We start from the raw sequence: 19,131 nt of genomic DNA on the forward strand, positions 1-19,131 counted from the left end.
AATGTTGGCCCTCGCAAAGCTGTGCACCAAGTGGCCCCATAAAAATCCTGGTGGAATACCCGACTTGAGCCTGTCGGCTTGGGCCGTGTTCGTAAAAGAACATTTGAAATGATATTTGGGTTTGAGTCAGGGAAGGTCACACTGCACAAGCCTGTATCAGGGGATAACCTCAGGTTCGGGTCGGGCCCGGTTAGTTTTCTCTGAGGCTGAGACGAGTTGGGACAGAAAATTACAGAACGGGCTGCATAAACCCTGCCTCCTCCATGTTAGCAGATGGGACATGGGCCAAACTAAAAAGTCAGTTTGCTTTTAATTAGTTATTTGATTCTATAAAATGGGGTGAAACATTGTGATTGATGGCTCAGACTGATCCTGATCCCGACTACTCTGGCTCCGAATGACGTCATTGGCACAAGATGGCATCGTTCCTGTACAGGATATTTTCTGGATAGTCGGAGGAAACCGAGATGCGTCGTTCATCTTTATATACATAACAATATGTTACATAATAACATTGCAATAAGCATATAGAGTGACTGTGAGACCCCGAAACTGCATCCTGTATTTTCAATGTTTTCCATCTAAATACAGCACGAACAAACAATAACCAACAGTATGCTAAAGTGTGTTGTTTTTTTTGTCATAGAAATACTGTATGTTTTTATATATAAATATATATATTGAATTTAGCAAAAAACTGTTGAAAGGTCTTGTTTTAAGTCAGTCTGGAATTGGTTCTTAATTGAAAAATCTAAAAAAGGACTTATAAGCTCAGAATGTTAAAATATCATGTCATCATCATGCACCCATTTTAATTTTGTTTTGATATCATGTTTTAAGTGGTTTGCTGAGTTATTCTGCCAACCAGATTATCTTTTATTAGAATAAATCTAACCATGCTGACTTTTATGAGAGCTTTCAGGACCGATATCTGATATTTGGTGCAGTACTTCATTGATGCCAGTCATTGAAACAATCAGTCGTCCAACCTCTCATCAGGAATGTGAGTGTAAATGAGGTGAGGAAGCCCCCACCACGACACACACTGTCGTCCAGGCCTCAACGGACGACTGGAGGGAGGAAACCCAGCGGACCAACCAGCAAATTTGCCTTAACAATGAGCATACTTGACTAATTATCTGTGAATAAAAAACACCCTGATGTGCTTTTCATTGCCGTCCAGTCTGGATAATAGAGTGCATGGTTTCCAGTCTGCTTTGCCGAGAGGAAAGAAGACGATAATAGAAACTTGCTGTGCTTGCAAGTTATCCTTAGTCCAGTAATTGGGAAGGCGGCGGTGTGCTTTGGTGAATGTGAAGGCGAGCTGCAGCCGCAGTGCCACTTGTACGGAGCCAGGGACATTCCTTTATATCGGCTCTCCTTTAATGTGTGTTGTTTTGCACTTGTTGTAGGAACATCCTCTGCTTGAAATTAGATTTCAGTCATGAAATTACATTTAGTAAACATGTCTCCTCTTTGCTCAAAATGGGGAATCCTAAGCAGATGATAGAATATTGCTTTAATAGTTTCTATACAAGGTAACAGCATTATAGCATTTGCAGCCTATTCCCTTTTTGTTTACATTATTTTCTTCAGCAAAACTATCATGAGAAATCCCCAGTTTCTTAAAGGTAGTTCATCTTTTTGGAGAACGTTTCTTTACAGTCACAGCCAGCCTAGCTGTTTAGCCCCTGTTTCCATTCCTTATGTTAAATTAAGCTTAACAGTTGCCTGTGGTACAGCTTTATCTTTAGTGCACAGACCCGAGAATAGAATTGATCTTCTAATCTAACTCAATATGTCCCAAAACACAGGAATCTCCCTTAGATGTTTCTTTTTTCTCGTTAAATCCCTCACACAGTCATTTTTGTAGCATCTAAAACCAAAACACTTCATCTCTGCTGCATTCATTATCACTGCATATTCTTCAGGTTTTATCACTGTGCTTTTGGAAGTGACTGAAGCTCTGTGGGTTTTCTCTCAGGGATTGAACCCGGGCGTTCTGCATCAGTGTTGTCAGCCTCAACTGATTTGTCTCCTGGAAGTAAAATGAGTCTCATGTGGCCTTCTTCATCTGGAATAACAAGTTTTTCTCCCAAACTGTCCCCGCTGGTTACAGTAGATGGCCTATATATAATGATACCAAATCCCAGACCTGCTGCTGACACTGCTGGAGCTCGCCTGAAGCTTCCTCAACAGTCTGCAGTTTGCATCTCTCGTACACATATGAGAGGTTCCAACCGTTGTTTAAGACCATAAAATGAGAAAAACAGAATTAATAGTATAATGATTAATTGGTATTGAGCAGTTTTGTGTTTTGCTTGAAATAACATCTTGTATTGTGAAGAGGATCAAATTGTCTCTTAACAACACACTCAGTAGCCATCAGGGGATGGACCCGTGGGCTCCAGATCCCACAGACACACGCACTCCACCAAATGTGAGTCAGTCTCAGCTGTCAATCACAACCTTTTACCTCATTTTTATAGCATCAGATAACAAATTTTAGTGAAACTAAGCAGAAAGATGAACCCTTGAGGATATGCCACTGTGATAAGAACTACTTAAAAAGACAGAAAACATCTTTTCCAATGTGTGCTTTGACTTTTTAGGTTGACCCATGTCACATCCACTAACATGGAGGAGGTGGGGTTTATGACCTTTACTGCAGCCAACCGCCAATCGAGACAATTTGACTCCACTTTTGAGAGCTGTCATGTCGTCCATCTTTTTATTCAGTCTGTGGAGAATGGTGACTGGACCACATTTGGGAACAAAGTTTATCTATCTTCTGCCTCCATCTAGTGGTGAAAATAAGAACAGCAGGTGAGAAAGAAAGGTTTGCTGTTTGTATTTGTATGATAAGGATAAAACAACTGGCTTCATCAAAAGTGGTTTTATGTTGACAAGCAATTTTCCTAAACTAATAGGAAGTTAATTATTGCGATGCAATGTGTAAAGCCTGATGTCGAGAGCTGTGGTGTCATGCAGGTCAACAGGGAGGCACATTACAGCAGGATTGTGCCTCCCTGTTCTTTCCTCAGAACAGAAAGGAATTAATACAATGTTCTACCATTTGACACAATTAATCAAAGTGTTTGAGATCTGATTATTTCAAAACACAATTTGAATACTTTTTTTTTAAATGATCATAAATACCTAATATAAAAAATCGTAGTGATAAAAGATCAAATATATTAAATATCTAGACATTATCCATTTAGTGGGACACTTTACAGTCCTCCCAAATATGAATGTGAATATTAAACACAAGTCTTTAATTATATAAATACAATGACTGTATATGAAGAGCGACAACATGACGTCTTGATCGCCACCTGGTGGCTGGCTGCAGTATTGGCCCTAAACCCTGCCTCCTTCATGTTAGTGGATGGGACAAGGACCAAAATTAAAAATAAAACTCCATGTTAAACAAAATTTTCTCACAGACGGTATCTTCTTATAACACTGATGTTAGTTCAAGTGTTCATGTTTCCAGTAAGTTTTATTTTATTTAGTTATTTGATGCTATAAAAACATCAAGATTGACAGCTGAGATTCTGTATATTGACGTCCCTTCGATACACACGCTTGACCAATCATAAGTGGAGGAGCATTACTATATGGGAGATTTTGGCTTCATTCCTGAATGGTTAAGTAAAATGATCACATTATAGATTAGAAATTCACATTTCCTCACTCAAGGCTCATTTGTCTTGATTTATAGTCTTCTATCAGCGTGAGAGTTACAGTTACAGTATTCATTTCTGTTTTGTTGGTTCCTCCCTGCGACACCACAGATACAAAGAACATGATATTACTTATTAAATGCTGAATGACCAGGCTGAATGAGCTGGTAAGGAAGATAACACATCATATAGTTTTGAACTTTAATTAACAAACATAAAGCATTTTATTACAACCAACAAGAGGATTAACACACTATTGAAGACCAACTGAAACATCCTGACAATGGCGGATATTTTTACACTAATTTGGAAAGTAAAATATTCAAGAGAACATAAAAAAAAAAGATACGTTTTTATAAATCCATGTAAAACGATAACTTTATCTTTCAAGTAAAATACAAGTCCTATATATAGCATGATAATGTATATTTACATAACATTGTACCAACAAAATTAGAGTAATCCTTTTAACATTTAATGTGGACAAAACAAATGAATAATCCAAGCAAGCAAACAGTAACCTTCAAGGTGATGGGATGATACTCTATCAGTCAATAAAAGGAACATTTGGAAAACATTCAGAACATGAAATAGTTGTTTGTATCATGTTTGCTACATACAGCTACTGGCTAACTGAGACTGCTAAATAATTCTTGTTTTGTTTTTTTACAGAAGAACATTTTAAACCACAGCCCCGACAAGTATTTTATTTCTTCTCCACGAAAAACATTGAGGTCCTGATAAAAAGGCATTGTCATTACAGCAGGACGCTATATTGCATGAGCAAATCTGCATTCAGGGAATAATGTAAGGGGAATAAAACGTGGGCAGATATGTATAAAAAGGCAAAGATATTTTGTTTTAGAGACATGCATCTCTATTCACAGTTTTCATCAATCAAGACAAAGGTATTTAACCTGCCTCCTGCAGTCAAAGGTCATGAAGGCAGGAGAGGACATGTGGCCACAGTGATTTAGTTTTCTGTTTACAAGGCTGTCGCAGCAGCAGCATTTGTCTGATTAAAGTAAGACTAGCAGTAGTTGAAAACAGCATGCGATGAGTGGAAGAGGTGTATGCGAATAGACATGTCCCACAGTAGTTGCACTAAAGCCAAGTTTGTAATATTTCCCCCCAATTTCAAAGACCTATTTCACTATAAATATCTCAACTGCAAAAAAGGCAGCTCTAGCCTAATTTCAGCAGAAGACAAGGTGAACCTTTTCCGTGCCACAGTAAATAAACACCAAGTGCTTTGCAACTTCCCTCCCTCTATTTACAGGGGGTGATCTTGTCCAGTCCAGGCCAGGCTGAGATATAGTAGCGAGGCAAAGTGCCTTCCATGAGCCTCTCCATCCACAACCCCAGGCGGTCCAGTTTGTGGTGGATCTGCAGCGTGGATATGCTGCGGGATCTGTTGGATTTGCGTGGTGGGTGGTCATCACGGGACCTGGACCTCGATCTCCCCCCTGAAGCGCCGCCTTCGTCCTCAGATGACTTACTGTCGAGGTCTTCCCCGGTGTAGACGGGCTTAAACAGGCAAAGGTACTTTTTGTGGCCATTGAGCGCCAGCACGTAACCGGTGTAGTCCATCTTGTGGTGGCCCCCGTCGTCCTCATCCGCATCCATCTGCATGGCGTTGTGGGCGTATTCCAGCAGCATGTTCATCCACTCGCTGTGCTTGTCAATATTGAGGAAGGAGAAATGCAGCGTCAGGCTCCTAGGAGAGAGTTGAAAGAATGAATGAATCTCCAGTTGAATCGACACAAACAATAAATCTATCTAATAATTCCACTAACATCAAACATCTGTCTGCCTGAGACTCTCGAGCACCGTTCCTTTTATCAGCTTCACACTAGGCATGTATTTTTTGTAGGTACTGTATGTATTGTTAAGGGCTCAAGAAAGAGGGGTGTTTAATTTGAACAACTCAAAGGTTGAATATCAATACAAATTAAATAAACAGGCCATCAGCACTCTGGAGCAGCAGCTGCTGAGACTCATCAATGTAAGTAATAATAATAAATGTTATTTTCACAATACCTTTAAAAACACAGTTTCAAGATGCTTAACAAGTTAAAAATGACAAAAATAAAGGCAAACAATAGACAGCAGATAAAAGAAATGAAAATAGACAGATCTCCTCAGGAAGCTTGTTCCAAAGAGTGGGAGCTGACGGAAAAGGCCAGATCACCTTTGGTCCTCAGCCAGGACTGTGGAATGGCTCTCGGGGCTTTCACTGAGGACCTCAGGCTACTTTTACGATTTCAGAAAGAAAAGCTACAACCAGCATTAACCACAAGCCAAACAAACCTCCCATTCCAAACAGGCATGTTTAGAATGGGCCCCTGCACTAGTTTGTTCACGGAAAAGAAAGCTGAACTCACCCTGTGAAGGAGTAGACCTCTTTGGCAAACTTGCTGAGAAGGATGTTCTTGGAGGCGTCGGTGAGCACCAGCACGACGTTCATGTGTCCGGGCCTCAGCTTCACCAGGTTGCTCATGTAAGTGATGTCTGTCAGCTCCGTCACCTCCACAAAATTCTTCTTAGGGGGTCGACTAAAACCAACAGCAAAAACAACAAACTTAAAAACCCTGCAGCCTGAAAAAAGTGTGAAAATTCTAAATGTATTCTTGCCTTGAAGTAGCAGTCTCTGGTGACCCATTTTCTGCTTTTGTTCCATCTTTTGTCTTTGGTTTGGTCTGTTTATCTTCACTGGAGTCACTGAAAATACACACACACACACAAAACGTTCTTCCTGAGGGGCATGCGTAGGCATAGCAAAGTAAAATTAATAGCATCATTTTTTTGCTTTGGCTTGAATCCCAGGAGAAGATGCTGTTCCTGTACTTACAGTTTTGGTGATCTAGTGAAACTTGTGTGGTGCCTGAACAAACCTGAAGGCCTGGATGACCACGGTTCCAAACAAGATGAACAAGGCAGAGAAGATGAGGGACAGGAGAGGCATCATCTCACGCCTGCAAGTCATCACAGATGTCAACGCATACTTTTATCTATAGAATATTTGTGTATTTATTTCTGTTCTTCCATAACATTTAAATACTGATGTAGTGCCATGCGAAATTCCGGATCATTTTATTCATACAGTTTGCAACTTTAGAAATGTTGTTGCTGACATGTCCGAGATCCATCTAACTGTTTGACAGGCGGTCAGGAGCATCTGATCACTCAGAATCGTGTTTTATTGCCCAGCAGGTTTACACACACAAGGAATTTGCTGTGGTGTATTTGTATAAAAAGTATAAAATATTAAAAAAATACTATAAGCACCAGGGGAGGGACTGTGCAATACGTTGTAAGTAAACAGAAGAGACTGGATTGTGCAAAGTACAGTTAGATCGTTATTTGCCACGGGAAGTTAGTCAAAGCGTCACAGCACCCCCCCTGACAAAACGTCAAAGGACGAAGCAGAAATTTGGTCAGACTCTAAAATGAGTCGCACAACTCAGAAATTGAGAAACTGGCTCTAATGGCACAGTGTATGCCGGCTTAAAGAGATTTCTACCCACCAGTTGTTATGCAGAATATCATCCATGACCTCGGACAGGTAATCGTAACATGCATAGATCCATCGGATTACGAACATCTATAGAGTGAGAAAACAACATTTAGTAACAGCACTGGTGGTGGCAGACATTTGGCAAACAGAGCTTGTTGCACAGTCGAGCAACATTCAGCCTCAGAGAGAACGTACAGAAGCAAACTCGTTGTTGAGGTCAGGCAGAATGGCGTCATGGACGAGGATGGACGGGTCCTTCTGAAGCCGCTCCAGCTCTTCCAGAAGAGACTGCTTATCTTCTTCACTGCCGTTCCAGGCGGTCACAGGCTTGAAGAAGGCCTTCCCTGCAGCATTACGCCTCTCCAGGATCACCACCTGCACACACAAACAACAGACAGCCTTTAGAAATGCAACACAAGTCACGCTATGAATAGTGAATTGTTCACAGCTGTTTGTTCTGCTCTGTGAGGCATAACCCTTGAAATCATTGCTGAAAGCAGCTTAGCACCAATGCATTATTCTGTTGCATGTTAAAGCAACACCATGTAACTTTTACTGAGCAACAGCGCCCTCCGCAGCCACACATGGTGATTCATTCTGTTGGGCTCAGTGTCCAAACAACCTAATGGTGGAAATTTCTCATGATCCCCGGCTTCCTGAACCAGAAGAGCTACAGCTGTAACTAATTCACCAAACTCTGTTTAGAATTCCAGATATTTTAAAATCCTCACTGAATATCGGAGATAAACGCTGGTTTTAATCACTTCTAAGTCTTGTTATCTGATCCAAAGTTCTGCAATACTCTTAAACTTACTGGGCCTGGTTCTGGAAATTTAAGCTGCGACTATCAGTTACACAGTTCTCACAGATTATACTCATTAGCAAGGTTACACATAGAGCAAGAACAGATGTGAGGTAGTGGGAATTAAAGCAGCACCACTCTCCCTATTCAAAGTCAGTGAAGCATCAAATTCACTTTGGAGCAGTTGCTTTAAAACAAATGTATTTCATACATTTTATATCCTAAACGCTCAAATATAGATTTATAGTGAAAGCGAAAGTTGCACATGGGTTTACCTGCGGTGGTGACTGTGCACCGTCCTTGTTCTGCATAAGGATGTCACACAGTGGCTGCTGTAGCTGCTGGTACACGTACGCAAACCTAACAACTTCCTTGGTATTGGTGGAGGCAAATAAGAGGAACGCCTGGTTCCCGAAAGTAAAGGTCTCTTCATCACGTGTGATCAGCAGGACACAGTATCTGAGGAGAGGACGGATAAAGGTAAATACAAACTGCATAGCTTGAAATCACTAAAATGACATTCGGAAATTACGACAAAAACTATTTAGTTTAATTTTACACAAACATTTGTGGGTATACGCAGGAGGAGTTCTGTTTTTTTCTTTTCCTTCAATCAAGCATGAGCTGATTAAAACCTGTATCTAGCCGATTTAGTACATTCCCTTTGTAGATAAAAGCCAGATGTTTTTGACCAGCGGAAAATGTTATGTTCTCTTACTTCCTGCGTCTGTGGAACTGTTTGACAGGACAGAGCTCATTGAACAGCTTCTGATTGACCAGCCTTGGTGCGAGGAGGAATTTGTTGTTTGACATGAACTCGTCAATAATTTGCTTTTTCATTCCTTTGGCCTGCAGAGAAGAAAAATATACATAAACAGAGTGAGGTGGTATTTTGATGAAAACAAGTATTTAACAGTTGATCAAATCAAAAGAAAAGTGGAGCTACTTTGCTTCCTCAGGCTACATTTTGCTGTGATTTACCTGTATAATGTCAGCAGGCTTCTCAGTGCTCTCCTTGAAGACCAGCATGGTTGGAGCATAAGTGTTGATGTTGAACTGTTTCTGCAGATCGGCAGTCTCTGAAAGGCCCTGGTCCACATAGCCAAACTGCAAGTAGTCCTTATAAGCAAATGCCGTCAGCTGTGGAGATAAATTATCAACATGGTTTCAGTAAAGCAGTTTACTAAGTCAGTGGCACCTGAGGTACATTTAAACTGCAAGATAAGAGCCTACTTTGTATAGAAGAGGAACTGCAGGCACTTGGTCAAACAGAAGCACGTGAGGCTTGTTGAGTTGGTGCCAGCTGTTCAAGAACTGCAGGTCGTTCTTGTCAGTGACCTGAAATATAAAAAAAGAAACGTGTTTCATTCTTTTTGATGATGTGTAAGGAATATATCGCTCTGTATATACTGCAAATAAAGCAGTTTCCTCCATTCTGTGATATGCTGCACATACAGTAAAATGTTAACAACAATCATAGACTGTATATAAAGATGGACGCATCTCCAATTTCTCCCAGTATCCATAAATGAAGCCAAAATATCCCGGATAGCCAGAGTCAGCATACGAGCGATCAGGGGATGGAGCCACAGTATTCAGGTCTTGCCAATCCATGCACTCAATCAATCTCAGCTGTCAATCATGAAGCTTCAGCCATTTTAATAGCATCAAATAACTTATTATCACCAAACTTACTGGAATTAGCCCTTGGTCATACAACAGTGAGATAAGAACTACCTAAAAGGACAGAAATCCTCTTTGAGAAAAATGTATTTGACAGAAAACTCAACTAACATATAGGTGAGGTTTATGACTTATACTGCACTCAGCCACTAGGGGGCAATCGAGACACTTTGGCTTCATTTTAGAGAGCAGTCATGTCAATCATCTGTATATAAAGTCTATGGTTCATCTGTAGTGATAATTTTGATTCAATGTGGCAGGATGCACATCAGGGTCCATTTGACAGTTTTAGATACAACCACAAGGAAGCAACAAGTCATCACATGCAAAGGTTAGAAGAGTCAAACTTTGATAAACTTTGTAATGCTAAGTGAAGCAGGGATAGAAAGATAGCAAAGTCTGTGTATTTATTTGGATGGATGTTTTTTCAACATTATTTATTCCATATGTCATGGATGATAATGTAGACCTGCATTAATGACTATTGGTGACTTTATATAATATTTTAAATAAATGTGAAGAATCAGTCTTGTTACATCACCAACACTGACCTAATATTTTGATCCTCAGTGGGAAAAAAAAAATATATTTTACCCGCTCAACAAGTCTCTGAGGAAGAAGGTCCTCCACAAACTGCCTCAGATGCTCCTTTGCAACAGCGTAATGGAAAAACGTTACTTTTCCATTGATGACTCCAAGTAGTGACGGGGTGCGATGAGCACCGAGGTAATTGGCTAACCGCCTCTCATAGCCAACATCCACCACACCAATTCCAACACCTGCAAAGACAGTATATCGACAAACAACCTTTTCAACTCGCCCCAATCAATGTCATAGAGTGCAGGGCTGCTGGGTAATTTTTGCACGTTGTATGTTTAATGCAAACCTAGAGTCTCCATCTCCTGCACCACCTCTTTCCACACGGGCTCGATGTGGATGCAGCTGAAGCACCAGTCAGAGGTGATCTTTATCAGGTACGGTCTCTTGTAGCTGTCAGGCACCACGTCGTTGATGTACTGGTTAAAATTCAGCGTGTACTTGCTGTCAGCAAACTCTCTGTGGTTCTTGCTGTTGAAGGGGAAGTTGAAGAAGGACTCGTCAAAGTAAAAGTTGTCGTGGCGATGGCTGTAGCGACCGCTGCCATATGGCTGGGTGTCATCGGTCTGCCCGTAACGGTCATAATTTGCACGTTTTTCTTCGCTGGATAAGATCTAAATGTTGGGCACGACAAACATGGATATGAAACAACATCCTGAAGTCATACTGTAGCTGTGTCTCAATTCAGGGGCTGCATTCTTAGAAGGATGCAGTCTACCCGGCCCACACAGACCATGGACGTAGACTGCGAAGGGTGAACCAAAAAGAGACGGTCTGGTCGACAGAGGCTTTCACCAGCTCGTCCCGACCTTGTTGCTGCTGCCAAGCGACAGAGCTTAAGTTGGACATGACGAGAAAATTTGAATGCCCCTTGATACCATTATCTGTTCAGTTGAGTCAAAGCACGATACTCAAGCGCTGGTTGTCTGCCGCTTGCTGAGGCCATTACCTATTTGTAAAATGGTTTGTCACTGAAGCTCAATGAATCCTGGGATTGGTTGGGCCGGGAAGGATCCACCCATTGGGGCTTTGTTTCTCTGCGACGGAAGGATACATTTTTGAAGGAGCCTTCGAAATGGGATAGCCTAACCGTGTCGGTCCTCAAATGCAGCCTCCGCAGGATGCAGCCCTCTAATTGAGACACAGCTTGTGTGTTACTATCTTTTATCATTTCAAACATTCACATACAGTTGACAGATCACTGTTTAAAACTGTGACTAACCTCATAAGATTTAGTAATCTTGATGAACATGTCCTCAGCACCTGGATTTTTGTTTTTGTCAGGATGCCTTGAGAAGAAGAAGTTCGTTAGATTAAACTCTGAAAGTGGTTTTATGAGAACAGGTTTCGCCTCGTGTGAATATGTAGTTACCATTCTTTAGCCAGACGCTTGTAAACCTTCTTGATCTCAGCCTGGCTGGCACTGCGGGTCACCCCCAGGATTTTGTAAGGGTCCATCTCAGGGGTGGCCCCTGTCAGCAGCAGCACTGACAGGAGCAGCACCACAGCCAGCAGCAGAGACATCTTTGACCCCGGCATCACAGATTACCTGTAACACGTGAGAACAGCTGTCAGCTGTCAGCGTGACGAAAACCACCATGTTAACTGTCTGTCAAGCAAAAATGATGCAAGATCACGACAACGAGATTAGCTGAAGATGCTGACATTTAAAGGGTAGCATGCTAACCAGAAGCTAGGCAGGCTACGTGATACAAGTCAGCTAGCTGCAGACATCACGACATGTTACTGAGACATTGTTATTATTATTATCCCTCGAGGGTTAAACCGCCCCCGCTGCTTCCTGTCTTTTCTCCACCGGGGTTAGTTGCGCTGCTTCACCGGTCACTTGTCTCAACAATGCAACAGCTTCATGTTCACAGTCACCTCAGCGATCAGCCGCTGCTACGCCACATATTTGCTGATGGTTTGATCCCCGCTTGTTAAGAACGCTGATGTGACGGAAGACAACGACAGGGTGTGTTCGCTCAGCAGCATCCCACGGTTCCTGCCTGCGGGGCCGCCTGACCACCACAACCTGCTGCCGCCGCTGCTGCTGCTGCTGCTGCTGCGGAGCGGGTGGGAAGAGGAGGGAGGAGGCGCCACAGCCTACACACTCATTTTGGGAAAGTCAGGATATTTGGTTCATTTGTATGTTTTCGGTTTGACGATCATCGAGACGCGTTTTTTTTAGTGTGAGTAAATATTTGCAGGTTCTTCGTGTAGCAGTTTAATTTAAAAAAATGGTGTTCTTTATTTGGGGATTTGTTTTTGCTCTTCTTAATTTCGGTGCGTTCACGCGCTCCTCGGGAAGTTCGCTGTTCTGATTTGGATGTGTTCATAAACATACTGCCGGACTCTGCCAGCCCCTGCTATAATATATAATAACTCTCCCCTCAGGGAAAAGACCATCATAACTAAGACTTGTCCTCAACAGCACTTACTGCAGAACCATCTAATCACTAAATGGCTCCTCAATCCTGCATCAACACTTTACAAACGCAAATCAAAAACTACCACTGAATCTTATTGTATATTTGTATTTTAGTGGGTTTTTTAGCATCCTATTCAATTTGCACTAGTTTTTACTTTTTGATTCTGTATTTATTCTGTATTTTACATCCACAGATGTATGTTATGTTTTTATGGGGAGGGGGTTTTGTGTTTTGTTTCTTTTCTTGTTATGTTTTGTTGTGGACACACTGAGACAAACTCCAAACAACTGAGTTGTGAATCTTGAATCTCGAATCTTCATGTGCTTTGAAGTCGGAATGTGGTAAAAACAGCCATAAAAAACGTGGAGGCTGTAAACAAATGTGTTGTATTCATGTGTTATTTATAGTGTTTGACACATTAATATTGGTGGAGTATAGTAGTGCATACGCGTACAAATAATTTTAACATATTCACGTTAATCCTAAAAGACATCTGTACTGGCTAAAAAGTGTAATGTTAGGTGCTTGGAAGAGATGGATGTACAGTTTGAGAGAGACAAAAGACAAAGAAGAAGCTACTATTTAATGCTGATTGTAAAATAATATCAATTGTTTTATAGGTGATGTTTTTCTGGCAACTCGTGGACCAACATTTTTGGAGACTTTGAAAGTAGTTGTTCCAACTTGAGGTGGCGTTCATGTTTATATATTTATTTATTTATTTAGGTATTTATTTATGTATTTAATATACAAAACAAACAGAATATGTAAACAATCAGCCATGAACAGACAATACAGTCTAATCTTACAATGCAAAATCAATCATTTTAACAATAATTTAAATGTAAATCAAATTCAATTAAACATCAGTCGAATAACAAAAACAGATAAGTTAAAAAAATCATCAAACAATTAATAAATAAATACAGTCGGGAAGATGTTCTTCCGATTATTCTGACAACACGTGAACGCACAATCGCTCAATGGACCAATCCCAGGCAGCGATGATGTAAACAAGGAAATAGCGAAAGCTACCGAGCACAGGAAGAGTCACAACTTCTAACAGTTGTACACGAAAAACACGTATATATATTTTTCATTTTACTAAAGAATTCGGTGAACGCTTCTACTCCACGATACTGACTGACTCCGCTACAGTCACGTTGTCAGTGAGTTTCTGTGGCAGCCTCTCGGTCTCCATTCACTCAGGTGCTGTGTTGTTGTCGGGTGGAGGATGGAAGAAAAACACAAGAAGATTCTTCAGCGGAACAGGGTCGGTCTGGTGAGGGAGCTGGACCCATCCAAGCTCTACGATGGCCTGCTCGAAACAGCAGTTTTCACGCAAGACATGATCGATGAGATTAAGGTAGCGTAAGTTCATATATGTGTTTATGTTAATTTACTAAAATGTGTTCAAAAGGTTTACAGTTAAATTATTGACATATTCATGTTTACACATTCAGTATTTACATATTTATACATTTAAATGTTTCACAAGAACAGGAGTAATGATGTGTTGAATCTGCCTCTGTACTTCTTTCACATTGACCTCAGTCTGAGGCCTTTCAGGCTTTTTATTGGTCAGTTGAGTCACATGAGAGTGAGAACCAGGAAGTGTGTGTTGGTGACGTGATGACCAGTGTGGAGAACAGTAAAGTGCTGCTCAGGAAGCGATCTGTCTCCATCCTGTTGTTCCTTCACGTTAAGAGTGATCCAAGTCCCCCACATCAAACCCTCACGTTACAGTAGGAAGAAATAAAAACAAGGTGTTTATGTCCTCAGAGGAGCTGCAGCTCACTGGACAAGTTGTTCAGCAGGTTCAGAAATACTCAAATCCACCCGACTGACACCAGCAGTCATGTCACAGTCTGATTAGATAATTACTTCAATACGTGGGTGTGCAGGTGTTCCTATTAAAGTGCTCAGTGAGTAGAGAATACAGGTATAAAAATATATTGCAACATGTCATAGACAGTAAAATATATAAACAACATTTTGCTCGTTACATACTATCATGAGATATTGTGTTACTGTTTTTTTACAAAATACCAGACAAATGTCCTATTCATACACCACAGTAAATAAACAAATCTCATTTAACAACAATCAATAAATTGTATAGCCCATATTCACAAATCACAGTATGCCTCATTGAGCTTAACAAGGTGTGACATCCTCTGCCCTTAATCCTTAGCAAGAATGACCAAAACACTAACAATAAACCCTTTTAACAAGGAGCAAAAGTAGAAGCCTCAGAGGGAGCCCCAAGTGAGGGATCCCTCTCCCAGGACTCCCCGCGAGTAACAGAGCACATCAACAAAATAATAATATTTACGAAATTCATGAGATAAGACGTAGTCTAATATAAATAGAGAGGTGTGTCATGGTTTAAAGTATCTTTACAAAAGAAAATGTCCGACAGAGATGGAGGGAGCAGTAATGACAATTGTAATAGCAGTATTGCCAGTAATAGTAGTTCATGTGAGTGTATATATATAGTATATCTAAGCAATCTGTTCTTCTTTCAGAGCTCTGGGACCAGACGTGACCAGGCCAGGCAGTTGGTCCGGGACTTAGAGACCCGCGGCAGTCGAGCCTTTCCGTTATTCCTGCAGTGTCTCCAGGAGACGGGTCAGCAGAGTCTGGCAGAGCTCCTGCAGAATGGAGTCCCAGCAGTTCATCTACAGCCTGCTACACCCACTGAGGTCCGCCCTGTGGTCCGACCTCTCCCAATCAGTAAGTGAATCTACACTCACAATTGTTCATGTCACGACTACGGCGAGCACTAGGGAGGAAGATTTAATTTCCCATTTTGTACTCCTACAATAAATTTGAAATGTCAAGAATAAGTCAAATAATTAAAACAAAACAAAACAAAAAAAGAATATATCAAACTACCATAATTAGCACATTGGACTACTTCATCAAAATGCCTTGTCTTTCTCTTTTAGTGCATAAACACTGTGTGGTAATTAGTATCAGGACCTTGATGAGATTGTGTCGGAAACTTTCTATCAGAAGGAGACCACCACACAAGCCTGGAAAGAGGAACAGTGACAGGTCACATGTCCGTCAGTTGCTCCTCTAAGTGGAACTGATTGACCAGAAGAGTTTACTTTACTCTCAACATTTCAACTTTATTCACAAAATACCCAAATACAAAACGTACTCAGATTTAGTACGACTACTCCCAACATTTCAGCTTCATTCTTCTTTTTCAAAGTACATGAAATATCTTCCTCTGATAAAGTTAAACTTTTCTTGACTTTTTGAATTTATTCTCTGCATTTTTCTTGTAATGCAAAAGGAAAAAGGTTCTTCCTCCCCTAATTTTTTCCCTTGAGTGTCTTTAAGCTAGTCTGATCATCTGATTACAGTAACTCCAGTAATTTGAACACTTGCAACACTTGCAGTCTCTCATGTTGCTCACACATGTGCTCTTTGTTTAGCTTCCCCGATGGATGTCGATAAGCAGAGAAGAGATGATGACCCTGTCAGGCCCATTCCTCGACCCAGTACTACTCCCAGTCCATGTAAGATATGCATTTAAATCACATATTGTTAACAATCTGAGTTCCTTCACGTTTAACACGTATCAATGCTCATGTCACAGCACCTGAAAGGGAGAGCTTAAGACCAAGGCCACAGGGCAGAACACGACGGGACAGTATTCAGGTAAGCACCATTTATCTGTTGTGCACTTTCCAAACAACAGAAAGACAAACACCGCTGTACAATCTGTAGAAACTTCCCTTTTCCTTTTACTCCACACGCCAGGGCTACAAAATGGACGCCAGCCCATGTGGACACTGCCTCATCATAAACAACGTGGAGTTTGACCTTCAGAGCGAGCTGAGCAATCGTAGAGGCTCCAACATCGACTGCGACAAGCTGGAGAGAAGATTCAAGACGCTCAACTTCATCGTGGAAGTCAAGACCAACCTGAAACAAAGAGTGAGAATTATTTGCCTCTGCCTCTGTGCATGAAACCACATGTGAAACCTTTGTGTCGCTGACAGTCCTCTTCGCATTTCAGCAAATCAAGCATGAGCTGTCAGCTTTGTCCAAGAAAGACCACTCACGCTCTGACTGCTGTGTGGTTATCATGCTGTCCCATGGGACTGAGGTAAGACCTGTGATGGCTTTTACCACCAGAGTAATCGTTGTTGATTATAATAAAGAACAATTTATGATAAAAGTTGTTGCATCACCCTCAGATTACTCTCGAAACAGTCGGTAGGTAATTTGCTGGGGGACAAGGTGGGAAGTTAATCATCTTATAAAACCGAAATGACCCAAAAAAATAAAACCCCATATACCCTGTGGATTTGCCACCCCCTCCATCCCCTATGAGAGACAGAGGGCTGTGTGTACAGATAGAGATTTTGTGTGTGAAGGTGAACATCCTATATTCAGAGCTGCTATCTAAATTGTTGGATCCGCAGAAATGATAGAAATGGTATGGAATTGAAAAAAGAGGACAGCGCTTTTTGACTCACTCTCCCTCTCTCTCTCTCTCTCTCTCCCACTCAAACACACTGACAACCTGTCAGATTGGTGATCAGTCGCTCCAGGAGAAATCCTACCCGCGTCAGTAGCCGTTAAAACATCCGTAACGATTTTATCGTCTTCCGCAGTTAGGAAGGATCCAGCTTAAACTCGGTAGATACCGCTTTCGATTTGCACGTTCACACAAGAAGCATAGCGTTTTCGACTGCACCAGAGATAAACTCCCAAGTAATTTTCACGCCACGTTTGGTAAAAGACCATCCCCAGTAAAAAAATAACAAAATGCCTACTGCAAAAAAAGTAATGTGAACAATTAAGGATTGATTAACGTTGCTGGCTTCTGTTTTCTTTGACCTACACAAGTTCAGATCTAGATGACATTTGGGACCTGATGTGTGCTCATATTTATACTTATAGGTGAGTCACAACCGCTTCCCTGGTGCGGTGTATGGTGTGGACGGACAGTATGTCCCAGTTCAACTTATCACAAACTACCTCAACGGCCAGAATTGCCCTTCTTTACAAGGCAAACCCAAACTGTTCTTCATCCAGGCGTGTGGAGGAGGTAGCTAACACTGAATAAACTGTTGAATGGACCAGTCATAGGTCATGTGTAAGATGTGTTGTCCATTTTACCACAATTAGAGCGTATACATGCACTTTGAGTGGTCTCACAGGGGAAATGCTTTTGTCTCTGAGGTGAAAAAGACACAGGCTTTGAGGTGTCCCCCGACGAATTTGAGCCATCCTTCGGGGGAACAGATGACCAGACAGACGCCATTCCAATGTCGTCCAGCAGCGACTCCCTGAGCATGTCTGATGAACCGGACGCCAGAGCCACTCTGCCCACGCCGTGTGACATCCTGGTGTCCTACTCAACTTTTCCTGGTGTGTTTCTGTCGAAGTTTGTGTCAGAGCTACAGATACACTTTTTATTTTCTACGTATGTCCTCCCTAATGCCCTTTTGACCATGTGACATTTACAGGTTACGTTTCTTGGAGAGACCCCCAGTTGGGATCCTGGTATGTTGAGACAATGGACCGTGTTCTTGAGGAAAATGCTGCTACTGATGACCTGGTTACAATGTTGATGATGGTGAGCTTCTATTAATTATTAATATTATTATCAATAAATGAACTGCAGGTCTATTACACCCCCTCAGTCATGTTCATTTAAACATAAACACAACTGATTGTTAACTGTGGCTTATTTCCAGGTGAACAACGAGGTCTCTCAAAACTCTGCAAAAGGGCTCTACAAGCAAATGCCTGGTTCCTTTAACTTCCTCCGAAAACTTCTCTACTTTCAAACCCAAACATAGACCAAGAAAAGTTCAGCTTGTCTCACATTCAGCTTCAGGTTCAACATTTGTCTTTTTCAGTGTCATAAATCTTGACTGTAATGTTTTTGGATTATGTCTCAGCAGAGTCGTAAGATGTATGAATTTGCTAAATTGTGCTTTTACTGAAATGCCTTAGTGTGTATTAGATTTTATTGATTGGCACAGCTTTCTGTGCTTTTAATCGCTGGCAACCTTTCTAAATGAATCTCTCAGGCGTAGGTGTGATCATCGGAAGATGATGTAAAAAGTTGTTATGACTTTGGTGACGTATCAACACAACACAACAGCCATCAGTTTTTTAAATGGCAGTCAATCAACATGATGATCAGTTTGTGCTCTGTCTCTTTTATACGGATCTTGTCAACAAATGGGATTGTGTGTAATTTTTTTTGTACTTTTCTGACAAAATAGAGGCTGTAAATGACCCTGCTGTGAGTGGAAGTGATTGATATTCTTTGGTTAATCTGTTGCTCATTTATACACATATGTTTTTCTACAGCTGCATTGTCCATAATCCAACACACACTGGGCTACAGATACAGCTAATGTAGCACATGCA

The 19,131-nt window shown here is 41.2% G+C and overlaps 2 protein-coding genes across 2 annotated transcripts; one reads left to right on the forward strand and one right to left on the reverse strand.

Annotated features, from left to right (window-relative positions):
• Positions 1-3,876: 3,876 nt before the first annotated feature.
• dnajc16 (DnaJ (Hsp40) homolog, subfamily C, member 16) lies at positions 3,877-12,417 on the reverse strand. Its single transcript, XM_035159278.2, has 15 exons — positions 12,173-12,417; positions 11,661-11,837; positions 11,511-11,577; positions 10,578-10,902; positions 10,286-10,470; positions 9,242-9,346; positions 8,990-9,148; positions 8,727-8,857; positions 8,284-8,467; positions 7,402-7,581; positions 7,217-7,293; positions 6,584-6,664; positions 6,324-6,410; positions 6,074-6,244; positions 3,877-5,406 (listed from the first exon to the last, which is right to left on the reverse strand). The coding sequence occupies exons 2-15, from the start codon at positions 11,825-11,827 to the stop codon at positions 4,959-4,961; spliced, it is 2,367 nt and encodes a 788-aa protein (XP_035015169.1). The 5' UTR covers positions 11,828-11,837; positions 12,173-12,417; the 3' UTR covers positions 3,877-4,958.
• Positions 8,392-18,997, forward strand: casp9 (caspase 9, apoptosis-related cysteine peptidase). The gene is made up of 11 exons (XM_035159279.1): positions 8,392-8,488; positions 13,930-14,086; positions 15,249-15,456; positions 16,170-16,253; positions 16,334-16,395; positions 16,498-16,674; positions 16,757-16,846; positions 17,647-17,794; positions 17,929-18,117; positions 18,216-18,325; positions 18,447-18,997. Exons 2-11 carry the CDS (start codon positions 13,955-13,957, stop codon positions 18,549-18,551), a joined length of 1,305 nt encoding a protein of 434 aa, XP_035015170.1. The 5' UTR covers positions 8,392-8,488; positions 13,930-13,954; the 3' UTR covers positions 18,552-18,997.
• The last annotated feature ends 134 nt before the right edge of the window (positions 18,998-19,131 follow it).

This window comes from Hippoglossus stenolepis, chromosome 6, assembly GCF_022539355.2.
Source record: "Hippoglossus stenolepis isolate QCI-W04-F060 chromosome 6, HSTE1.2, whole genome shotgun sequence".
In the NCBI taxonomy this organism is placed as follows: domain Eukaryota; kingdom Metazoa; phylum Chordata; class Actinopteri; order Pleuronectiformes; family Pleuronectidae; genus Hippoglossus; species Hippoglossus stenolepis.